The following is a 25,196-nucleotide window of genomic DNA, read 5'->3' as shown; positions in this document are numbered from 1 at the left end:
TTCCATTATATACAATGAAAATTAAGCTTAATTTGCTTAACTCCGCGAATAACAGCAGAATCTGTACGATGTGATTTATAATTTGTTCAATCTTTATTCCACACCAAACAGTCTCGGCAATAAACTCTCTTTAGACTGTCTTGTTAGACTAAACAATTATTGTATAAACTGGTGAGGGGCTTTGACCGAGTCTATCTCGCATAGAAACCGATGAGGGGTATGTCTACCAAACTCCCTAACAGGTTAGCTCGCTACCATTTTAGACTGCATCATCACTTACCAGCAGTTGAGATCGCAATCAAGGGCTAACTTGTAGTGGAGTAAAAAAAAGATCTCTTGAGGATGCTCCAATGTTGTAGAACATTGTCAGCAAATGATGTCAACGGTCATACAAAGGAAGTTTCGTTTCTCGGTCACCTATAAAGAGGATCCCTGTACGAGTTTCCAAGGTTAGTTCTTAAATTACCGGGAAAAGAGCAACTGGGAGACAGAGTAAGAAGTGGCGACGATATAAGAGAGTGGAATTGACACACCTATTCGGAACTGATGATGGCACGTCATCGTACGATTCTCCACCGGCTGACCTCCGAACTTCAATATAAAGATCACCTAATGATGATAGCAAATTAAGCTTAATTTTCAACGTATGTATTGGTTCCGTCCTCGTATCTCTAAAAGCAGTGGCCCTAGTTTAAGGTAACATGTACTGTCATGTCAAAAATGTTAATAAAAAACTATCAAACTCCTAACACTTCATGGCATGCTATATTTGGCACGAACTTGCTTACGTTTGACGCACTTACATAACTTACAAAGTCATGTTGTTTATCTTAGTTCCAAATCCAAGTACCAACCGAATATGAATCAGAAACTGCCACGTTGATCTAGTGGTTGGTATAGCTACATATCACATCGTGGGTTCGATACTCTATTCAGGCAGATTCTGTTTCTTCGAATATAAATAAAATCTGCAATCAAGTCGTCGTAGTCGCAATAAATAAATAAATATACTACGACGATCACACATCACCATCTAGCCCCAAAGTAAGCGAAGCTTATGTTATGGTTACTAAGATGACTGGTGAATATTTTTATGAATAATATACATAAATAATTGTAATATTCATATCCCTATCCCTACTAATATTATAAATGTCAATGTAACTTTGTTTGTTACGCTTTCACGCAAAAACTACTTAACCGATCCTCATGAAACTTTGTATACACATATTCTTGGAAGTGTTAGAAGTAATATAGAATACTTTTATACCGACATTAAGCTTGGTTTCTTTGGGAGAGGGGATGTAAGTGTTTGACGATTTTACACCATAATTCCGACAAATTATAACCGATTTAAATAATTATTTTGTACTATAGAGGTTATAATATGTATTTAATTTTGCCCAAACTTTGTGAAGATCTGATGGAGATAGAGGACAGATCTCCTCAGCGGACAGCAGCAAACCGCTCTAGGCTTAGCGATACTGAATACTTAACTAAATTAATTTGAATGCCACATCAAAAAACAAAATCAAACGCAGACGAAGTCGCGGGCAACAGCTAGTACATATATAAACACCCGTACACTGAAAATCATTCATGTTCACACAAACATTTTCCAGTCGTGGGAATCGAACCAACAGCCTTGGAGTCAGATAGCAGGGTCGCTGCTCACTGCGCCAATCGGCCGTTAATGTGCCTCGTATGTCCATCAAGCTTAGGTGTTAGGTCATGTACCGGCGACCAACGTATAGACCAGAACACAGAATTGCAAAATATGATACAAAGGTATTATAATTGATACCTAGATTAATTTAACAATAACGGATCTGAAACAGTGAACTGACAATAAAATAGGTTTATAACTAGCATCTAATTCTGTATTCAGAATCTTTTATGAGGTTATTAAGATTGCACACGGCTCTGTATTTCCCAGCCCACTGCTTGGAACTAGCGTTCTGTATTCAATGACATTATATCATTTCCATACGTCCTGCACGCAGCTATTTATAGACCTTGGGATATTAGGACCTTTTCGAATTAATTGTAATGTAATTTTTACTATATATTTTTTTTTTTTAACATTTGTACACTGTCTGTGACAGTCGATTGTGAAGAAACTGTTTAATTAAATGTTAACTTGTAATGTACCCACAATCTGGCGAATAAATAATTATTATTAAAACGCTTTCTTAAGTGGCTAATACGTGCTTTCTCGTTTCCTACAAAAGTGCATCTATCTGATTATATTAGGCACGGGCGCTTATAATTTTAATCAAGCGCAGGTACTGGTCCCTACAACAAATAAAACCGACTCGGACAGACATAAAGTCAAAGTCAACAAAGTCAACGGAACATAGATGGCACTTTTGATGCGTTGATCTATACAAATCATATACAAAATGTGAACATAGTAGTGAGTAGTCAATAGCCCCCCACGCTGCTCCAACGCGGATTGGTGGGCTTTAACGATTATTTTTTCATGTTACTTATTAAACTAAGACCCTACAACAAATAAATCCGACTTGGACAGACATAAAGAGAAAGTCAAAGTCAACAAGGTCAAAGGCACATAGATGACAATTTTGATGCGTTGATCTATACAAATCATATACAAAATGTGAACATTAGTGAACAGTAGTGAGTAGTCCATAGCCCCCCACGCTATTCCAACGCGGATTGGTGGGCTTTAACGATTATTTTTTCATGTTGCTTATTATAACAAGGACCCGACGTGTACTCTCCGCGGCACGGGGGTGACTCCAAATTTCCTAACTCCAGTAACTACTGAGTTTTATTTGAAAGAAAATACTCTATTAAAACATTAATAGGCTGAGATTTAGTGCTACAGAAATCTCACTGTATATAAATTTCTGCGTAGCTGAAGTATCCAGTAGCTAATGCCTGTTTTTAATAAACCTAGACATTGCTTAAATGGAATGCTTTATGATTTAGCCGATGTCTATAAAAAAGAAACGTTTCACCAACGCTTTGGTGATAACTATTGATGAATGCCGCAGAATCTCCTTAGATTATGCTTTACTTTTGTGAAAACGGGGATTAGTATGTTTTGAAGGGGCTTTCTACAATCGCCTAAAGCAGCATAATTCTATCATATGTATTTTTCACGGTTAGCGCTGTAGTTTTAAGTGGGAGGTTCCGGTTTAGAATCCCAGGCAAGTTCAATTTGGGAATTTATAATTTCAGAATTTTCTCTTGTCTGGGAGGCTTCGGCCATGTTGACCTACCAACCTCCCAACAAAGACGTGCCGCTAAGCGTTAACGTTCTGGTACGATGTCGCGTAGAAACCGATAAGGGGGGGTTTAATATAAGTGCTATGCCTCTAACAGGTTAGCCCGTTGCCATCTTCACTTACGAGCAGGTCAGATTGCAATCAAGGGTCAACTTGTAGTGGAATTAAAAAACATTATTGACATTTTATTTCAGAATTGTAACGCTTATTTTAGAACGTCAAGGGTATGTCACATATACTGCTATTTTAACAGATATGCTACTGTAGTAGCTCATTTATCTGAGGTAAACTTCAAAAATACTTTATAGCATAGACCTCCACGACGTAACATAAACACAATTGCGTTACTTAACAACTCAATACACACACACAACTTACAGGCCAAAATCATAACATTTCCTTGTGGTCTTCATCGAAATCGGATTAAATTAGAAGGTACTGAGACCTTCGGATCGAGGCTTTACCATCTCTGAATTCCTGGTAATCGATCAGATCGTAATACCCACATGTATTAGAGTGAAGGGCCAAACAAACCAATATTCTGAGTAATGACATTCAAAATAAAGTGTTTACCATAACACTTAGGAAATCATTTTGGTAGATTATTCATTTCACTAATAGCAGCAAGAAGTCTTACAAGTATGGTTTCCAGAAATTTTAAGTAATAGGAGAATAATTCGGTAAGAGTTATTTTAGACTCTTATGCCCTTATAACCTAGGAAACGCTTGGGTCATATGCCTAGTGATTTGGGTGAATCCTAGAGATAAAAAGTTTCACTAACTCTTATGCGATGACTAACGACATTAGGCGCCATCTAAAGTTACGCCACCGATTCGATGGATTCTTAGGATTAAGGGACTCCTAAACTGACACTTGACAGATAAATAAATAGAAATTCGTTTTTTTTATAAACTTTAATCCATACGCAAATATATGATAATACAATCACAAAATACCACACCCTGTGGCAAGAACCATAGACAAGTTAGGTTATATGAGTTGCCTAGTGAAAATCTATTGGTGAAAAGTAAGTAAGTAAGTTTAGAAAACCGGCATTAGTGCCCTAAAAATATATAAAACAAAAATAGGATATTAAAGCAAGGCCGCTACCATAAACCAGTCCGCAACCAAAATTTATTAAATATCGTGAACTATTAAAAGAAAAAAGGCATTTGTAAAACTTGTGAGTTAACAAAAAACTGTTTGTCCTGACAAAGTCGCGGCGCCAAGGTCACTTTGCAAAAAATCAATCGAATTAATCAAAACAAGCTTTAAAGTATGAATATTCATTTACCATTTGGTGCATTTCAAAGTACTAACAATTTGTCTGTCTGTTATTGCTCTTCTAAGCAACTTGTGCAGCAAATAATGATACATTTTTCACCACCCTCCTCTTAACACAGATGTCGTACGCGGCGACTATGGGAATATAACAAAATTCAAATTTCGAATTTCGTTTATTTCAACTAGGCCTACGCACTTTTGAAACGTCAAGTAACGGAGTAAGAGCAGTAGAGTTAGCTGTGCTACTAATTGCATCTACGGTTATAAATCCATCTTCCCAGCGTAGGGATTATGGGCAAATTCCCTTGTTATACTGTTATAGGTAACTATTGTAACACATTATATAGATTGTAAACAACTTTTAATTTTGCCAAGTGTTAAAACTAAAGCTACGAGGGTTCCAAACGCGTTGTCTAAGAATGAGAACTTTGTATCTTAAGTTTTACATACCAAAGCCGCCGACCCGCCGAAACAGCCCAGACTATTCCAGGAGAATGGCTTAAAAATCCATTTTTCTGGAAATGGACAGCGCTACCTGAACTTTGGGCCTGTCAATTAAGTTACAGTTTATAGATTATCTCTCAAACTATAAACACTCAAATCCCTTAAAAAGAAAAACATGTATATGGTTTGAACTAAAAAACACTTATTACAAGCAGCTAAGACAAGAAATGAACTTGGAGCAAAACATTCGTTTGAGTGAGTGCAATCTACCAAAAGATATTTCTGTGAAAAAAGTAGTTTTGCAGCTTCAAGAAAAAATTTAAAATCGTTTTCAAAATGTGTTACTGTATATATAGATAATGCATTAATTATTTTTGTTGATGTGAAACATCCATAGTCGGAGGGTAAACCTGATTTTTGGCGTGGCGACACAGGCCGTGGCGACGCATCGCCACGCTTTACGATTGAATTTTTCGATTTCGTATGTAACAATAAAAAAAATATATTAAACTTTATTATAGTAATATTGTTTCTTTTAAATATAAATATAACCTAAAAAAACTATTTAAAACTAAATAAAATCTAAAACGTCCTCGAAACCAATAAAAATGAATAATCATTTTGTAATAAAACGATAATTATTAACCGACTTATAAAAAGGAGTGGTTATCCATTTGGTTGTATTTTTTTTATTTGTAGAATAAATTTGTAATGCTTTATCTTTTCATTATGCAATATCTGCAGTAACTTACAGAAAACAATTTCGATGTTTCACATCTGCCAGGCGTCCCGTGACGGCTCACACCTATGTTCTTCGAGAATAAAGTCTCAACTTAGATTCATACCACAGAATCGACACCAATATATATTCCTATTTCAGTTCGCCTTGTCTAGCTTCCTAGCTATTATTGATAAGTAACATCCGAACCTAATAATAATTTCACGTTCCATTTATTTTTTGTATGATTTTGTGTTTAGTACAGGGGTATCTTATCGAAATAGCTTATTTTAAACGCCTGCTAATTTATGATGGCAAATAAACAATACAAACATTTTGCTTGAAACCAAAAATACAAACATTTGATTTACGTCATACAAACTATATATAACTTTGACTCTGAGTCAAAGGCTGTGGGTTCGATTCCTACAACTGGAAAATGTTGTGGTATGAAAATTAATGCTTTCAGGGTCTAGGTTTTTACCGGTTTATTAAAAGTATCTATTTACATTATTCATAATAATATTCATCAGTTATCTTAGTACCCATAACACAAGCTAAAATCAGTCCTTAAACAACACTTTAAGATAAAATAATATAGTTTTTGATACACACACCGGCATATTTAGCGGAACACAAATAAAGGTCCATAATTAAAAAAACATGGTTTTATTTTAAAATCTACTTACTACACTTCTTTTGTTATTAAAAGTTTCATTTGTTTTACTCAAAATAAGATACCATTAAGAACAGATTTTGCGAGTAAAGGCTATTCGTGAAAAATGGAACATTATGGAACTTTTCATGTAACCGGGAAAAGTGAAAATTAATATTAAAATAACAATTAATTAAATTAGAAAAATGGTAATTAATATCGCGTATTTCCTCCACGTGCTCTTATTGAAGTTTCTACCCGTCTAGGCATACTGAGAATTATGTTATCGATGGTCTCCTGGGATAGTCTCCGCCATTCCTCAACTACGGCGATTCGCGGTTCACCGACGTAGTGTAAAAATATACTATACTTTAGAGCTTTAATCATAAAAATGGTTTAGGCTATTTTGTCATTTAAATTCTTATGTACACAAATCTCTAAACTTAACAATGACAGATCTAAGTAGGCTTCTAGATTGTCTGGCTGTCCTTTGCTGTAATGAGACCTGTACGCTAAGAGTTTACCATAATTTTCTCGAAGGCGTGTGCGTGGTGTTCTAACAACCCGCACTTGGACACTGCCAGCGTTGCAGACTACGGCCTGAACCCTTTTAATTCTGAGAGGAGCCAGAGATAACAGGTTCTGTGATTTGATCTTAAGCTTAGATTGAAAGATACTTCATAAAATATAGCCCTAATCCAGTCTTCTACCATTATAACGTTCTTATATATATATATATATATCTTCAAAGATACTTACAAAAATACAACTTATTAATAAAGGTAGTAAAAATAAAAATACTATATTAATATTTAATATAAATTAATTTATTATCCCTTTTTACATTAAAAATTAATTGTATATACATTAATAATATTAAGTACCTTAAAAAGTATTTATTACATAGCTTATTTTACTAAGCGGAAAGTTTGGTTTGTAGTTCTAAAGTATCATAACCCGAATTTATTATAATATTCCATAAATTCGCGTTGGGACCAACGGGAGACTAGCAATTGGTTTTATTTAATTTTACTCACGAAGGTACGAAGATGCGTTTCGCGCATGTTTAATTATCACAATCCGGAAAAGAATTGAACGCATTGTGTAGATGCAGTATTTTTTTATTACATTACAATACAAGTAAGCCCTTGACTGCAATCTCACCTGATGGTGCTGCAATCTAAGATGTGAACTAGCTAACCTGTTAGGGGTAGGACATTTAAAAGAAATATACCCCTAATCGGTTTCCGCGCAAAATCGTATCGTCTTTGTCGGTAGGATGGTAACTAGCCACGACCTACGAGCCTTCTACCAGCCAGACCAGAGAAAATTCAGAACAGTAAAATTATTATGTATTACCTGGGTACGTAATTTATATGGTATCAACAAGCGGCGCTGTAATCGTATTTTGTATTTTTAAAATAGATTACCAAATATATTTACTACTTTGCTACTTACGATACAGGCCTTCTTTGTTGAGTAGTTAGTTAAATAATTACCAAGTATGTTATGTGGTAATAGTGATTATTTATAAAATAACATGTTAAATCACAATAAAAGCAGTGCTGCAAAAGGTTAAACTATAGACTTTCAATGCATTACAGTTTTGGCTATGCCTGAGGCTCTACAATAGACCAAGCCTAACAAAAGCGAAAGTCCAAAGGGAGTTTTATGCACCACCTAAGCTTTTAGCAAATAAAAGCGTGAAACCTGCGTCCAGAGAAATGTGCAAACTTGCGTCTTTCATTCGACCAACCACAAAACTCTTACGACGTGTGATTTTGCCGTATTAATAACCTATTTATTTAAATTTCAATATATGTTTATAACTAAATAAATAAAAGCAGGAGGAATGGAGGAATAAACCAAGCACGTGCGTAAATGGCACATGTTTAAGACTTAAGATTAATTAACCAAAACTTATACTAAAATGCTTCTGTACATTATTCAATTAAAATAACTTATTATTATTAATCCAGACAATAATAATTTCGAAGCGATTTTTAAATATTTAATAATATTAGAATGATAATCAAATCGACAGCCAACTATTAAAGTTTTAGTAAATATTTAGCAAAAGTGTTCAACTTCATTCCAGGATATTTGTAGAAAACTGATACTTCTTAATTTTTTCGAGAGGTATGAGTTTAGGGCTATAAAAATTTACAATTTTAATCCTGATAATAATTGGTACAAAATCGTTCTCTTTAAGGAAGCTAAAAAAGTTTAGAAATAATGACGCTCAGTTCATTTTGTGTAAACACAACACAAAACACATATAATGTTAGCGTATACAGAAAATAATAAAAGTGGTGCCGATTCTGTACTTACATAAATCTCAAAATTAAATTAACTGCTCCTATTTTCACAATGTCTCCTGTAACTGTCATTCACGATCTGTCAATTTAGTTTAGTTTAGAAATTCAAGTAGGACTGAATTAGCACCATTGTGTATTTAAGTCTTTTGACCAAACTTATTTTCTAAGACGATTACAATATATCTGCCGCCTGTTAATTAAAGCGAATCTATTCCAATATCAGGCATTGATTCAGGAAAATTATCATTTTTAGCTCTTGAAATTACCGTTAACAATTTCGATGCTTCACAGTTAGCTGTTTCAATCAACATAGCTTTTGAAATTTCCTCATTGTCAACAATTTCTATAGCTCAAAGTTAGCTATTTTAGATCAAAATGTAGTATGTAGTAATTCAGTATATTTCATAATGCGTATCTCAAATAGGTATCAAAGTGACTTTATGTACATGATTTTATATATTTTTGGCAAAACTGAACAAGAACTCCACTTGAAACTTAACAATAGGAGTTACAACATATAACTGAAAAAAAGCACTGTTCACATGAGTCTTCGAGTTTAACAGAGCACGTTTAAAATGTCTACCCCAACAAAGTCCTCTTAGCTCATAACAAATTCGGTTTCTCATACATACATCTAAACACCACTAATACTAGCACCAATTTTTAATGTAAGCCGATGCGATAATCGCAATTCGTCAGATTTGCTGGCAGCTTTCAACGATTGATTAAAATAATCAATTGTTTAAGCATTTAACAAAACTGGTGCTAGTGCAGTATCGCTTTATATCTAGAACATTATTTGAGGCTCCTAAATTATAGCGACTATTTACAACGTTGAGCACTCGCAACACATAGTGCGTACTATGACACTTTCGGAAAAGTTTCAAGTCCATGGCAGTTTCATCCAACTTTCAGTCCGTAGTGGTATTACCCAGATCCATTCGTGTAAGCGTCTGTGGCTGCCCTCTGACCCGCGCGAATGACGCTCTGTACCGTCTGTGCTGCTCCCTGAAAAAGCAAACGCAATAAAATTAACCGAAGCCACTGATAAAATATATTTTGTGCCTGAAGAGAACTGTATACGTTCTAAATTTTTTGTAGAGAATTTATGAGCACGATAAGGTGCGACCTGCACCTAGACCTAAAATAGGTAGATAAAACAACAGACGAAGAGACGATATCAAATGTAAATTGGGAATCCTTACAAAAGATAAATTAAGTTAACGACGATGAAAAAGGAACGCTATTAACAAATATTCTATTAAATCTCTTTTCTGCAATTATAGAATTATAATTGTTTAACAGTAGACTTTTTATAAACCACGAAGTAAGACAAGACAGGGCCACGAAGGAGGTATTTCTTTCGCAGTTTGAAATCAGAATCTAAAGTTTCACCTGAATTTCGCGCGTTCGTGATAAAAGTGGTAATTTTAAAACGGACGACTATTAGTCTCTACATTTAGATGCATACCTACCAACAATTAATCAATCTAAGCTGAAGTTCGAATAAACACATAAAAATAAACAAATTATAAACAAAGAACATATAAGATAAGCTTATAAATAGTTTTAGATGTACATACGCTTGATTTTTTTTTAAATAGGGATAATTTAGTAGTATGATAACGCTGTTATAAAAGCTGATATTAATGACCATTACCTTAAAACTTACTCTTTAAATTTCTGCTATCTCCAAATGGAAAAATCTGCTAAAATTTAGAAAACATTTTTATAAAAGATTATAAGATGGAAGGAATTCCAGATTATTCTTAAAACCTTACGTGTATTTTATTGTTGTTGTTTACAGATCAATTTCACATAAATAAGAATTGTTGCATACTATCATTACAAAAAAAATTAACTCTTTTATCGTTCGCATCGTTTTCTTTTTGCCAGCTTAAGATATATGGAGTAGAAGATTTATCAACATACATAAACGTATAATGTGTACCTGTATAGCAGCTCCTAGGAACTGTGACAATGCCCTCGTCATATTAATAGCTGCTGACACAAGCTGTCCTCTACCAGGCCCTCCATCCGAAGTCACTGAACTTGGTGGCTCCAAAGGTATCTAGCGCAATAAACGTTTGCATGATATGATTAGAAAAAATATATACAACTTTTATTTTATGAACCCCAGCCGAAAGAGTTAGTTCAACTCATAGTTCCATGATAGATAGACAAAAATTAGTAATACCATTTAAAATTGATAGAATAGCAATTATGAATAAGAATTAATTATATAATAAATGTTATTTTTATATATACAAAAACATGCATTATATTAAGTTTCAGAAATAATGCGGTACCTCTAAAAAATCTAACACCAATTGATGTAATGATTAAATTAAAAATTGAATAACTTTGACCCCGATATTCCTCAATATTGTAATCATTATTCTTCTAGTAAAGCCCATTCATTCGATACTCATATTGAAAAAGTTGTGAAAAAAAATGTAATGCACTATTTTATGGCGGAAACCATCTTGTACCGGTATTCAAAAACTCCTGATTAATTCACCTTACAAAGAGAAAAATAAAAAATATAAATCGGGTCATCCATTTAGGAGTTACGATGCCACAGACAGACCTACACATACACATACACAAACCTTCAGCACTCACAACACTCGCACTCAAACCCATACACGCACACACAGACAGATACGTCAAACTTATAACGCCCTGTCTTTTTTGGGTCGGATGTTAAAAATGTTAATTATTTTAATATAAACATTAGTAGATATAAGTTAGTCCACCATGGTTTATTTAGGTAAAAATACTGGAATGAGGTGTCAAAGAGAGATTAATGTTATAAGACTTATAAGTGTTGTCAGAAATTATAAGTACATTAATTTACATTTACTCACCGAAAGATCTTATATTAACACAAACACTCACGTTATTTACATTTTTCACAATACGGGAATTTAAAGCATTTAAACTTAGACAAACTATTATTTACACATTGTTCTGTTCTCTTTATTAATTCCCGCAACCCTTTTAGATCTGGAGTTTTTTACAAGTTGAAATGTACAAGATCTACAATACTGGCCCTTATTAGCTGTGATTATTTAAATGTTATTTATTGGATCCAAATCACTTTAAGTGTTATTTTATCTTGTTATTGACAATCACTGTGTAACTCTAATTTTTATTAATATTGTGTAAACATCAAATATAAATGCTATTGTTAAAATGTGCTACACAGTGCCATAAACTTCATTATTTTGTGACATTAAACGGTGTGTTAGTAATAATAAGACACGATAAATAATCTTCTTAATTTATTACGATTTTGAAATATATACTTTATAGCCTAACGCATATGCCTATTTATATATTATATATATAACAATATTTACAAATGAATATTACTAACTAAAATTTAAAAGACAATTGTGATTTTTGCAAAGGAAATATACCTTCTATAGAGATTAATAAGTTTATACAAGCATTGTAGCACATAAATGTGCATTGAAAAGTAGCCAATAAAGCGTTTTTTATAATAAATAACATCCTTAATTATAACTAACTAAATAGGATAATATTATGTATCTCCAACAGTTCTTATTTTATGTGGTGTTAGTTTCCAACAAAAAATGTACACAGCGAAATCTAAAAGTCAGAGTTCTCTATAAACGCACATCTTGCGTTCAATTGTTGATTTTTTACATATTTACAAATATTACTAGTAAATACTGTACAAAACGTAAATTAGATTTCATTATAAATATAACGAAAACTAAGGCAAATTTATTATTTATAACATTTAATCTAAGTCTAGGACCCTCCACCTCACCCCCAGTCACACAATTTAAGTAAAAGAGATGTGAAACCCACTCTGTTTGATGATGGCCTTTCGTCTGCGTTGCCAACGAAAGGCCCAGAGCCAAACCAATTGACTCTAGAACTTGTTGCTTCCGAAGGCGTAACCGAAGGTCTGGCTGAAGGTGCAGGCCTTCTGTTAGGTCTTGGTTCACCAGAACCAGGAGCGGTCTCTCTCCATTGCTGCCATAGCCATGCGAGGCCATCTAAAATTGGTCTCCGAGGCACTGGAGGTGGCGGTGTTGTCGTTGTGCGTCTAGCCTTCGGTGTCACTACCACTTGGTTCAGTAAAGCCTATGAGGTTATATTTTAATTCACTGATTATTTTATTAAAAATGAAATAATGAACGATTGAGTTAAACGTAAAATATAAATAACAAATGACAATTTTTGATGCGCATATATACGACATAGATTAATCGCATTTTTAAAAGACAAGCAATGTAGATTTCGTTTAATTTAGAGAATTGTAGAATATAAATCTCTAAAATGTTGTTTATTAATTTGCATTAAATAATATAATGAAAATATAGGGTAGAAAAGCAATCAAAAGCATTAACATAACGCTAAATAAATTTTAGAATATATAATGCACAGAAATAGAATAGAACTTGAAACCGATCACTTACCGAGAGTCGAAGTTGTTCATCCAAAGAATTTGCCGTTGTTGGTCCGAATCCTTGCTCTTTCAGCAGCGCCGCCAACAAAGCATCATTGCTATTTCCGTACTCAGTACTCAACGAAATTGATGATTTTGTTGCTTCGGGTACCATTCCAGCTGGTTGAGCATTTATTAACTTCTTTAATGCTTCATCACTTGTTTGACCTAGAAAGATTAAAATATTAATAATAATACACATAATAATAAGAATGATTTACACGTACAACGGACGGTTCAGGCCAACCAAGTACGGAGACGGCCCAGAAACAGAAGTAGAATAATGATAATACAAATAAAACTCGTGGAGAACGTCGAGATTTAACATGCGTAATAGACGCTCACGAACCTCTAGGTTGCAAGCTAATTTATATCCTTCTTTTACTGTGAATTCCCATTGATAGTACCTGTGTGCTATATACTACAATTATTTACAATATAAAAACTATTGAGTTTACACAAGGATATTGAAATAAAATACCTGTGAGAGCAATTTTCCCTTTTTGCGTAGTAGTTTCTTGTGCGTCTTGCAGCTTAATTAATGTTTGAAGTAACTTGGCATCATCTTGCTCATTTTTGAGATCATCTTTCACAGCTATTTTTGCTCCATATGGCTTACTCGTTGTTGTAATAGCATTATTGGAGGTTACAATAGTGGGCACCACCTTCTGAAATTTTTTAGTAAGAAATAGTCGCTTTCTTATGAAATTTTTATTAATTTTGTTATTTCAATTAAGATTAAACTTATTTAGATATACTTCTTGAATAGCAGGAGAATCTGTTCGGTTTAATTTATGATTTCTTCAATCTTTATAGACCGTCACGGACACAATACAGATCTTCAGCAATGTACTCTCCTCAGGGGATGTTGACTTTACAATGATTAATTGTAATGACTTAACAATTATTCTAACATATTGTCACGGATTGTTCTAACATGACAAGGAATCTAACATGTCAGAGGATGAAGTATGCTATCTATGAAATCCCATCAAATTGGCAAAGTTCATCGACACGACCATATATAATAGTATTGTTTCGATAAAAACTAGAACTAATTTAATATTAAATTGTTGGTCTCATGCCAAAAAAGCGATTAATTATTGTAGACTATAATTAAATAACTTAATTACTATAGGCTCTATATACTATATTATGTTTATTCTTATGGATATGATACTACTTACAATAGTATTCGGAAGAGCTGGAATATTAAATTTGGATGGATCTTGTCCAGTTGCCTTCAATAATGCCTGCAATAGTTTAGTGTCTTCTTCGAATTGTTTGATATCTGCTTCTAATGAAGGAGGTATTTGCGGAGTCGTAGTCGTTCGCTGTGTAGTAGTCGTTCTTCTGGTTGTTGTAGGTCTAGTTGTTGTAGGCCTAGTTGTTGTAGGTCTCGTTGTTGTTGGCCTAGTAGTAGTAGTTGGTCTTCCAGTTGTAGAAGTTTCAGACGTTTCACCTTGTATCTCGTTTAAACTTCTTTCAACCGCAAGTGCTATGACTCGATTAGCAAGCGCTGTTTCAGGATCTACGTCACCGTTTTGTGAGCTTAACACAGATTTCTGCAATAATATTTATGTACACATTTAAAATTAAACAGAATAGAATAGAAAAACTTTATTGCAACACAAAACAATAGGAAAAATACAAAGAAAACAGTAATAGTACGTAGGCTAGGGTACAAAGGCAGCCTTATCCCTAAAAGGGACACAATACAGATCTTTCTTTCTTTCTTTCTTTTGAGGGATCTTTTATAGGCAACCTGAGCGTACGAAGCCGATACAGATTTAGTTTTATTTTTAACAAATTAGCATATGGCATTTTAATGAACCCATATCCTAATGGTTTGCCGCTTGGCGGTAGGTAGGGCTTTTTCACTCACTTCAAGAATAGGATAAACCAGACCTTAGTCACTTAAATAACATACATTTTACCTTTAAACCGTCCAAATTTGATCTGGGTATTTAAAATAACGATGTTTTTCTTCATCGTTTTCAATTGATATTTAATTACGTAAAATACACATAACTTAGAAAAGTTAGAGGTGCGTACGGTATTCGAATATTCCCAATGCGCTATAACCGCTTCCTCTTAAGATCATATAAAACCAAATTATAGATCTATGACCATGCCTCAAGAAAGGGGAAACTGTTGTAGCAGCTGTATATGGAAGACTTACCAAATTTTGTAAGAAAAGCAAATCTTCTTCGTCTGAAAACGTAGACGTACTAGGTATCTCGGTTGTCACAGTGACTCTTGTTGGCTGAGCGCGTCGCGTCGTGCTTGAACCACCTACACTACGTTGCGTAGTGGATGCTCTCTGGTTAAAAGGTCGGAATGTAGTAGATATTCCGATTTCTTCAGTACTTGACTGCTGTGGCTGTAACGTAGAAACTGTGACAGATCCAGGACTATTTGTAAATTCTGACAATGGGCGAGTTGTATACACAGGGCGAACATCAACAGGAGTTGTTGGATTTGATCCTAAAGTCGTTGTTAATGGATTTGATGCAAACCTAACATTAGAAGTAATTCCCGATATTATTGGTAAATTAACAGTATTCTGTTTATTAGTAGCTTGTAATAAAGCTTGTAGTAGTTTTGTATCTTCTTGTAATCTTCTTAAATCGTCATTGAGTGAGGCTGATTGAACTGTAGTTGGTGATAATGTTAATGCAGCCATTGTTGTAGTAGTAGCCGCCTTTGTTGTTATTGGCACCTGTGTAGTAGTCGAAGTAGTAGTAGTAGTGGTCGTTGTTGTTGTAGTTGTTGTGGGTGCTTGAGTAGTGGTTGTTGGTTTTATAGTAGACGCAGGTGTTGAATCAACTGCTTTTATGTTATCCAAAGTTGGTAAATTAAGATCAGCGGGATTACGCCCAGTGGCTATCAAAAGAGCTCTTAAGAGTCTTGAGTCTTCTTCGAATTGCCGAATATCATCTTCAATCGATCTTGTTGTAGTGCTTTGTGTTTGCTTAATTTCAGTATTTGTTGCACCTAATAAAATGGCTTGCAATAATTTAGAATTATCTGTTGATAGATTTCCTTGTGAAGATTGATTTGCACCGCTAAAAGTATTTAAATTTTTTGGCCTACGATCAAGTTGTTCTAGTATAGATTGTAACAGCACTGCATCTCTTTGGATCGCAGCTGAAGTTACAGTTGTTTTGGTCTGCATGTTCGTAGATACGAATTCTCCTGTTGTGGGTATCATAGTTGTAACTGCTGGCAAAGACACGGTTGGAATAGCAGTGGTCATTGGTAGCCACGAAAAAGGTGTTGTTAAAGTAACTGAACTTTCACTTGTGCTCATTGAATCCTTAGTGGATTCTGTTGCATCTGGCGAAAATGTAGTCCTTATTGTAGTTGGTGTAAAAGAATTTTCAGCAGCAACAGAAGTTTTTGCGTTGCCACTAGTTATTTGAACTGGAATTTCAGGCACCAGGTTATTTTGTTTCATTGCAGTAAAATCATTAATATTAACATAATTCTGTCTTTGTTGTGTTTGTGTTTTCACTTCTGTAGGTAAAGTTGTTGTACTTGTTTGCATATCATCAGATGTAGTTAATTTAGGCATTTTGGTAGAAGCTAATTTTAACACATTTGATTCTTGAGAAGATACAGTGACTTCATCTATAGGTATAAATTTGAAAACTGTATTTCCATTTCCACCATCAGGCTTTTCTGTGCGGATTTGTTTTGTCTGTAATAGAGTAATAAATGTAAATATAATTTTTTACTATATGAACGAACGTTTTAACAAAGAATGAGAAAAAGAAAATTCCTTTTAAAGATATAAGCCCTCACCACCACTTACCTTTAGGTAAAAGTAATATTTTAGTTATTTTCTGTAGACATGCAGTATTTTACTATAAAGTTTGTTACTTTTATCGTTATAATAAGGGTCTAAGAGGCTAACTACTTTAAAATAAGACAAAGTTTCAGTTCATGATATTAGAGTTAATAAATGGAAAAATGTAATGTCAGGATTTAAGTAATGATTATACCTCCGGATCGATATCCAGTGTTAATATTCTTGGTACACTAGTAGAACTTGTCATTGAGGATATGACCATCTCCTCTTTAGTTGCCGAAGATATGCTGTTAAGCAGAATCTCATCGACAGAAGGTAGCATTGTAGTTGTGCGTAAACTCAAAACATGCGAGGCAGTGCTTATTTCAGCAGGCGGCTTATTTGTGGAGGTAATTATACCCAATGAACTGCTATCTTTTATATTAAGTGCCGATGAAGAAATCTGCAATTATGAAATAGAAGGTTAAGCATTGCGAGGTTATTTAGGGATGCAATTAAGGTGCATAAGGCACGCTCCGCTTACCAAAATCCCACCATCACCATTCCTTTAGTGCAATTTGCACTACATACTATGCACATGAAAATTAAGCTCCAAGCGCAGCATTTAAGCTAAACAACAAAAATGAATACCGTATTTTGTAGGTTATTTACAGTGTCGGTGGTTAATTTTATTTCCAATCCGTTATTTGAGGTGTCTGTGGAGGTCACAGTATTAGTGGATACTCGGATAAGGTTAGACCGCGGTCTGACAATGGCCGGAATGTTATGGATGGGGCTGTATGGATTTCTTAAACTCCATGGACTGATTGGTAGTATGTCAATTTTTTGCATGATTCGTGGTACTCTAGTTCCATTAGGGAATTTGCGTATTACTGTGTTATTTGGTAGTACGCCGTAAATGATATATGGGCTCGCTTCAGTTAATGTTTCCAGTGCGTCATCGTTAGGATCTTTACGTACCACTGTATTGTTAGGTAGTATTCCAAAAATTACATAATCTTTTTTCGGAATAGATGGAGTATCGACGTTGAGTTGATTGCTTACATTATATACACCGTTCAAATTTGTCAAACTTGAAAGTGCTACTGTAGTGGTTTCAATACCTGATGTGTTTGTGGTTTCTAAACTGTTTTCATTATCAACACTTGTATCTGTTATAGGTTCTATTTCAGATGTAGTTGTTTCCGGCATACTCGTTGTAGTTGTTTGTATTGTTTCAAAATTGTTTGTGGTATCTTCTATTGACAAACTTCTAAAGGTGCCTTCTACTGTGGTTAACTCAGTAATAGCCATGGATGTGGTAGTAGTGAAAGCATCAGCTATGTCAGTAGCCATTGTTTCATTTTGTATTAAATTAGGTAAAGCAGTCTGAGTTGGTAATGCCATCGTTGTCAATATAATTTCTGCCTCAGATGTTGATACAGCTGTAGTTGTATCTATGGTACTTTGCAAGGAAGATAGGGTTGGGATTGAGGAAAAAGTCGTCGTCATTACTGTATTTGTAACGGTAGAAGGTACGTTATCGTTATTATTGTCAGGAAAACTTGTTGTTACTTCTGGTCTCATAGTATTAACAATTTCAGTCAAACGGTTGGATAATGAAACGTTGTTTTGATTTGAATCACTTATTAATTCCGTCAATGAAGCATTTGCAATCTCTTCGTTATGATTACGTATAAGCTCTTCAATCATTTTTAATACTCTAGATTTTTTTGATAATATCCATAACTGAAGCCGCGATAGTTGACTTGGATCTTGTATATTCTCTAAATTTTCTAATTCTTCTAGTTGCAAAGATTTTGAGGAAGACGTATTGGTTAAATTTAAGTTTAACCTCCCTGAGATGTCAGATTCGAAATCATTTAGTTCAAAATTCGTCAGGAAAGGTACTGGATCAGGTTTGTTAGTAACTTCATTCACACTCAAACTCGGATTTCTATCAGTATTTACAGTAACAACTCCTATGTCTGACGTACCAGAAGATAAAACAGTGGTAGGCAATGTTGTAGTAGGAAATAAATCTACATTTTGTGCTGATTCAATAGACGTTGACTGTATATTAGCCGCAGATAACTCTACCGAGTTTTCAAGTGAAGAAAAGCCATTTACAGCAGGCGTTGTTACTGTAGTAGGTACTAGTTGAATGCTATTTGCTACCGTGCTATTTACAATATTATAAGTTGCATCACTTTGGAGGATATTCTGATTCATGAAATTTGAATTGTCGTTAATATTTATTTTAATATTTTCTGTATCTTTAATATCCTCCAAACTGTAAGGTGTCGTATTAGGAATAGAGTCTATGTCATCTTGGAGGCTCCTACTTCGGCTTGATAATTTAGGAATAATTGTGTCAAGTAATTTTACCATGTCCACGGAAAGTCTAGCTTTACTATCATCGTCCATATTTTGTATAATGCTTTTTATATTATCGGAAAGCATGCTTGTTAGACCGGAAGAAACTAGTTTATTATTAGATAAAATAAGATCGGACACTTTGTTATATACCGTTGTTGGGCGGTCAGTTGATGGCAGAGTTGAAGTAACAATAGCAGTCGTTCTGTCTGTAGTTGGATCAGTATCTGCATACAGCACTCTTATAGCGAATGGTCTCCTTGCAGTAAAAGGAGTAGTGGAAAAAGGAGTGGGAAAAGGAAGTGTCGTGAGTGTATTCACAGAAGAAATATTTTCTTTTTCATTAATTTGTGACGGTGTAGTAGTTCCCCCAACCGACACACGGTTAAACACATTTGGTGTAGTCTGTTCAGTTTGTACAGAATTAGCAATGGTGTTTACAACAACTGTTGAAGTGGCGGTGTCTTGGCTTTTTAAGCCTTTGACACTATTTACATTAATATTGCTACTCACGCCGTTGAGAGTCAGTTTAACTTCGCTATTAATATTTTGATTTTGCGGTGCTGTTGTTGTAGAGGAAATACGTGGTTTAGGTGTGGATGTAAGTATATCAGCTAGGGCATCAAAAATCGATACTGTGACTGAAGGTGAATGATTCGATGCCTCAACATTCATGACTTGTAACGGTTTATCCAGGTTCTCGGAAAGTCTAAGGTCAGCTGACATAGGTGGGCTTGCAGTCTTAGAAAAAGAGATTATGTTCATGTCTGGCCCTAATTGTGTTTCTTCTCCCTCTACCTGAAATAAGAGTTCATCTCACCCATAAATATGGAAAAAGTTTCGTAATAATTACGACAAAGAAATGTTTAAAGTGATATATATTGAAAACCCAAGGAAAATGTGCGTAGACCAAAGCCTCTTTATTACTTTTGGATTGATGAATGTTAGAAAGAAAATAGTTGCAAATTAAAGGGAAGCATAAAGTAATGAATATTGAAACAATATTTTAAAGTTATTAAAGTTATTTAATTTTCAATTACAGAAAAAAAAAACATAAGCATGTCGTTAAATTTAAAAAAAAAAAACGTTATTTTACTTTTTTTTGTGTCATTTCATAAATTTATTAAATAAGTTTTATAATCACTTGCACCGTTATGTTATTAAATAAATAGTTTTGTATTTTTAACGGTTAAAAAAATAAATGCTTATAGTAAATGAATGAAATCTTAAATGCAATTTGAAATCTTTTCATACTTATTTATTAGTATTTACGTATACCTAATATTACTTATTTTGTAATAGTGCAAAAAAATGCCACAATGATCTTGAATAGTGTTGTTAGGCTAATAGATGTCATTAACCGGTACTAAGGCGGGTTCATGCACGCAAATCGGAGACGTAGCATTCGTCCTTGGCATCTGTTCAGTTGTTACATCCGAAAAATCTTCTTCAAACCAATTTGGCTCCTCGACAGACTTTGTCAAGAGATGGTCTGTCACGAAGAATTTCAGCCATGCCTTTAGCAATGAGAAATTAATGATTAAGTTGATTATGATGATTACGATAAATATTTTTTTTAGGAATATGCCTTGATTATTACAAAATGTTGGCCAATATTGATCATTGAAAAATATCTGAGTATAGGATTTAATTTGTAAAATTATCAATGTTATGTAATTTCAAAAGATATGAATACAATGTTCAATATTAAAATAATGATGGAATTAAATATATAGTAATGGAGTTTCCAAGGAAATGATGATTCCAATTTCATAAAGCGGCTTTGTTTTTGCTTTTTTTTTTTTTTAGTTTTTGTAATTTATTGATCTTCCTTGTTCTGTTTATAAAGTTTACTTGAAAGTATATTGAAACTTAATTCTATATTTTAAAAGGGTCAAGTATGGTGATGTTATTTGTGTTGTTACTTACAGTAGATGGAGTGACTGTGGGTACAGTGGGTTTGTAAAACGGTTTATCGAGGTATGATGCACGATATTTAGAGCTAAATTTATTTTTACTTTTTTCATGTTCTGCTTGTATCTGTAAAAATGTTGGTTAAAAATCAAATGTCCATGAATATATCATTTTATTGTGTTAATGAATACTTCAAAAATATATGGTTTAAAAACTGTCTCCGACCCGTTACACACATAGATCATAAGAAGAATTTTAAAATACCATTGATAAGGCGTCTTGACTGCGATCTATTAACACACATTATTCCAGAATGACAAAGTTTTTGTCACAGCATCTCTAAAAAATCTTTCGTAGAACTAAAATTCAAAACTATTTAACGCAAAACTACTTACGCCGTTAGATGAAGCCTCTGTAGTTTTAGAGAAAGTTTCGCTGTATTTTTTTAAGTTGCGCTCTTTGGATCTAGGAGTCGTGGAATCTCTATGTTTAAGTAATTTTCGGCTATATTTTCTTGTTTGAATATTTCTTATAGGAGGAACTGTAGCTGTATTTTCTTCTCTTTCTTCCAAAGCAGCATCGTTATTTGTCTCTTTATAAGTTGCATGATACTTTTGAGTAGTACTAATCACATTTATGACGGGTTTATGTTGACTTGCCTCAGAGTTCTTCATAACCTCGTTATCGGTGCCGTTTTCTAATGATTCTTTACTATTAACAGTTATTATAAATTTTTTGCTTTCATTGGTTTCTCTATCTATATTTTCTGAGGGTTTAGTAGGATTATTTGTGAATGTGAAAATTATAGGAGTATCTGCAGTATTTTCAGATTTTTTGTCAGCTACTGCCATTGCTTCTGTCACTTCTTGTATGCTGGATACAGTTGATAACGTTGAACTGGCGACGTTACTTCTTAATCTAGAATAATAGGAAGTTCTGGGCAAAGTTTGCTTTGATTTATAAATATTAGCAGATTTTTCATTCGTGTTTCTGTTGGGAACAATACTGTTAAGACCTTTTGTTGTTACATTCAAGTTTCGTGTTGAGTTTCTTCTAGGGAATAAAGAAGACCGTACTACTGGTTTATTAAACAAATTATTTTCAGGACGGTTATTCTTTTGCAAGTTACCTGTCTTAGGAACTTCGGTTGTTGTTGTCTTTCTATTGAATTTGTAACTGCTTTGCGGTACTGGACTAAAGCTTCTTGAAGAACTAGTAGAAGTTGAAAAAGTACTATACTTTTTATTTCTTGGTGTGTACGATCCTCTTAGTCTATATTCTACAGACTTAGCTTTTGCAGGTGCATCTGTAGATGTTTCAACTTGTGTAATTTCACTTTTAACCTCGTTTTCATCTTCTACCTTATTTTTATTGCGTAGCTGAAAATTAGGTATTCATCATAAATTAAAACATCCTGTTTGTAATTTAAATAAATATTATTTTATAAAAATACTAACTATTTAGTAAGGGCGATGATATGCTTTTATGAAGATGACGATGTGGCGGGTGACGTTTTTATTTTTATTGTTTAGTATATAAATATAAGATAAATTAAATGTATTATTAAATTATGAGATGCATCAAATGAACATATACTTTTTATGTATAGGAAAAAATAGACCTGTTTTATATTACCCGTGAATGCTTTTCTGTATCAGGAGCTGTGATAATTAATTGTGAAGAAGTAGGGTGAGTTTTAAATACTTTTTGTGATGCTTTCACTGACAAACTCTCGCTGGATGGAGAGCTCGCTTGTGTCTGAAATTTGTATTGTTATTTTTGAACAATTGCCAATTAAGTAAACAACATATGTTTTCAATGAATGTTTAAAAATATAATATGATTCGTTAAATGTTAGTATGGAACAATGTTAGTTATATCAAACAAACAGAAGTTCTGTTTTCAGTGCATTCTTTATTATCTCGAATATGTTATACAGTGATATGAGTATATGAGAAACCTAATGCCTATATTAATAACTAAACTGACCATTGATGATTCAGATGATTCTACTCACCGATGCATTCTTAGCTTGAATCAACGCTTTAAAATTTGGAGGATAGTTATCATCCTCACCTATTTCATCAGATACTTTTGATTTTGCCACTGTAACAGTTCCTTTTGCTTTGGCTCGGGAAATTGGACGTTTAACAACTTTCGTGGCTCTAGTAGTACTTGTCTTCACAGTTGTTTTTTCTATATTTTGTCTTATACTTTTTTCAGTTGTTGATGTCGATGGTGTAAACAACTTCATTTCGGGTTGACTAGTAACGTTTTCTCTAGTTTGACTAGATTTGACTTCATATGATATAATTCCTTCCCCTGTTAAGTTTGAATCGGTTTCTAATGGTCGCGTCCTATATCTCAATTTTCTAGGATTTCTTATATCGTTGGTTCTCGCAGTAGTTGGCTCTTTAGGAGCCATTGTTAGCGCATTTGCCGTGCCTGAAACATCCAAATCAAGTGCTCTGATGTTAGTACGTATGTTAACACGTCCTCGGGCTCTCGAAGGCGTTGGAGTTATTAATTCAGTAGTCTGTCCCGAAGAACTTCTTCTTCTAAACTCTCTGCTAGCGCTTGTTGGTGCAACTGTTTCTTTAGCTACAGTTTTAGATGATTCATTAGCAGTTAAATCTGCCACCTTCATTTCAGTCCCAACATTGAAAGGTGAAGAGTCAGTTAAGGAAGCTTGTGTCGTTGTAGTGGTCGGCTGCCTACTGGGTTGTCGAGATCTGTTTTTTATTTGATTATCCCTGTTTATTGTAGTATCAAAATTTTCTTCGTTCACTACTGGCCTATTGCGTGTCCGAATATTTGTTCTTCTTGAGTCAAAGCGCTCTGTTTTTTCAGATTGATTATTAGATAGGTCTGGTGCACCTGGGGTAGTGGTTTCAGACGACTTACTTCTATGCCTGGTTCGGGTAATGTCACGTGGTGTAACTAGTTCATGCCGCTCGCCTCTCCTTGAGAGCTTCATCCTGGGTGTTGATTCTACATCTTCTGGTTTATTTGTACTAGCAGGAGTTCTGCTGGAGTTCGGAAGTCGCCTGTTTATGCGTGTAGCGCCTTCTTCCTGAAAATTAAGGAAATACCGAATTATTAATTGTGTTTTCAACTTGCTAGGTTTAAAAATCTAAGTTTTAAAACACATTGTTTTGATGACCTCCCTTTTGCATTTCAGTCTTATGAGTGACAGTCTCTTTAGAAAAAATTTCATCATCATACTTTAAAGCAGTGGATGTTTTATGCTGAACCCAATTCTCAGTCATACCATGATGATGTGATCCCACACTATTATGTTGGGATGGTCATCACATTGGTGAAATTTTTAAGGTTTGAACCTGCATCCCTCCGCCAATCGCCTGACTCCTTCGCATCATAGATAGAACACATTATAATTTTTTATAAATACAGCTCTACAGTTAAGGGGTCTAGTTCATTCTGAGGGGTTTTAGTAAATAAACCAAATTTCATGTGTTTATATTAACAGATTTAGATTTATTAAGAGGAAAAAAGTGTGTGTGTGTGTGTGTGTAATATGCACAGTAGCCGCGTCGCCAGTTCCTTGCTTTGGCTGGAATATTCGCTGACAAGCTCCCGCGTATACATCATATGTCCCAGATACGCATTTTTATAAGTCTTATAGCGGCTGCACAGTATATTCTTTATAAGATTGATATAAATTTTTAATTTTTAAATTACCTCCAAGTGTACATTTATAAACACACTGTATTGAAAATATAAGATTTTAAATTTCACTACGGCTTGATGCCGGGGTATGCCATTTATTGCAGTCGAGCTAGTTGGAAATGTTAACACCGCTTGTTTCCATTGTAATACAATAGCTGGTAAATAATAATTACGCTGCTATTATGTATTAGCACGAAATAACTAAATCTACGAGTAGAGTAGAAAGTAAAGGAATTAATATTAAAAACAAATGCTGTCAGTGA

At 34.1% G+C, this 25,196-nt stretch overlaps 1 protein-coding gene across 1 annotated transcript in view; it reads right to left on the bottom strand.

Annotated features, from left to right (window-relative positions):
• Window positions 1-9,601: 9,601 nt before the first annotated feature.
• Window positions 9,602-25,196, bottom strand: part of LOC120623981 (mucin-5AC-like) — an 87,469-nt gene continuing 71,874 nt past the window's right edge. The window contains exons 2-14 of the mRNA XM_039890279.1: window positions 23,261-24,316; window positions 22,879-23,001; window positions 21,639-22,622; window positions 21,259-21,369; window positions 17,605-20,127; window positions 17,168-17,416; window positions 15,343-16,863; window positions 14,348-14,725; window positions 13,642-13,828; window positions 13,132-13,328; window positions 12,518-12,796; window positions 10,626-10,745; window positions 9,602-9,682 (exon numbers count right to left, since the gene is read on the bottom strand). Of these exons, the coding sequence (XP_039746213.1) occupies window positions 9,602-9,682; window positions 10,626-10,745; window positions 12,518-12,796; window positions 13,132-13,328; window positions 13,642-13,828; window positions 14,348-14,725; window positions 15,343-16,863; window positions 17,168-17,416; window positions 17,605-20,127; window positions 21,259-21,369; window positions 21,639-22,622; window positions 22,879-23,001; window positions 23,261-24,316 (7,809 nt within the window). The remainder of the gene's footprint in view (window positions 9,683-10,625; window positions 10,746-12,517; window positions 12,797-13,131; window positions 13,329-13,641; window positions 13,829-14,347; window positions 14,726-15,342; window positions 16,864-17,167; window positions 17,417-17,604; window positions 20,128-21,258; window positions 21,370-21,638; window positions 22,623-22,878; window positions 23,002-23,260; window positions 24,317-25,196) is intronic.

Source organism: Pararge aegeria, chromosome 5, assembly GCF_905163445.1.
Source record: "Pararge aegeria chromosome 5, ilParAegt1.1, whole genome shotgun sequence".
NCBI lineage: Eukaryota > Metazoa > Arthropoda > Insecta > Lepidoptera > Nymphalidae > Pararge > Pararge aegeria.
Note: the sequence above shows the minus strand (reverse complement) of the source record. Positions and strands in the feature narration are given on the sequence as shown.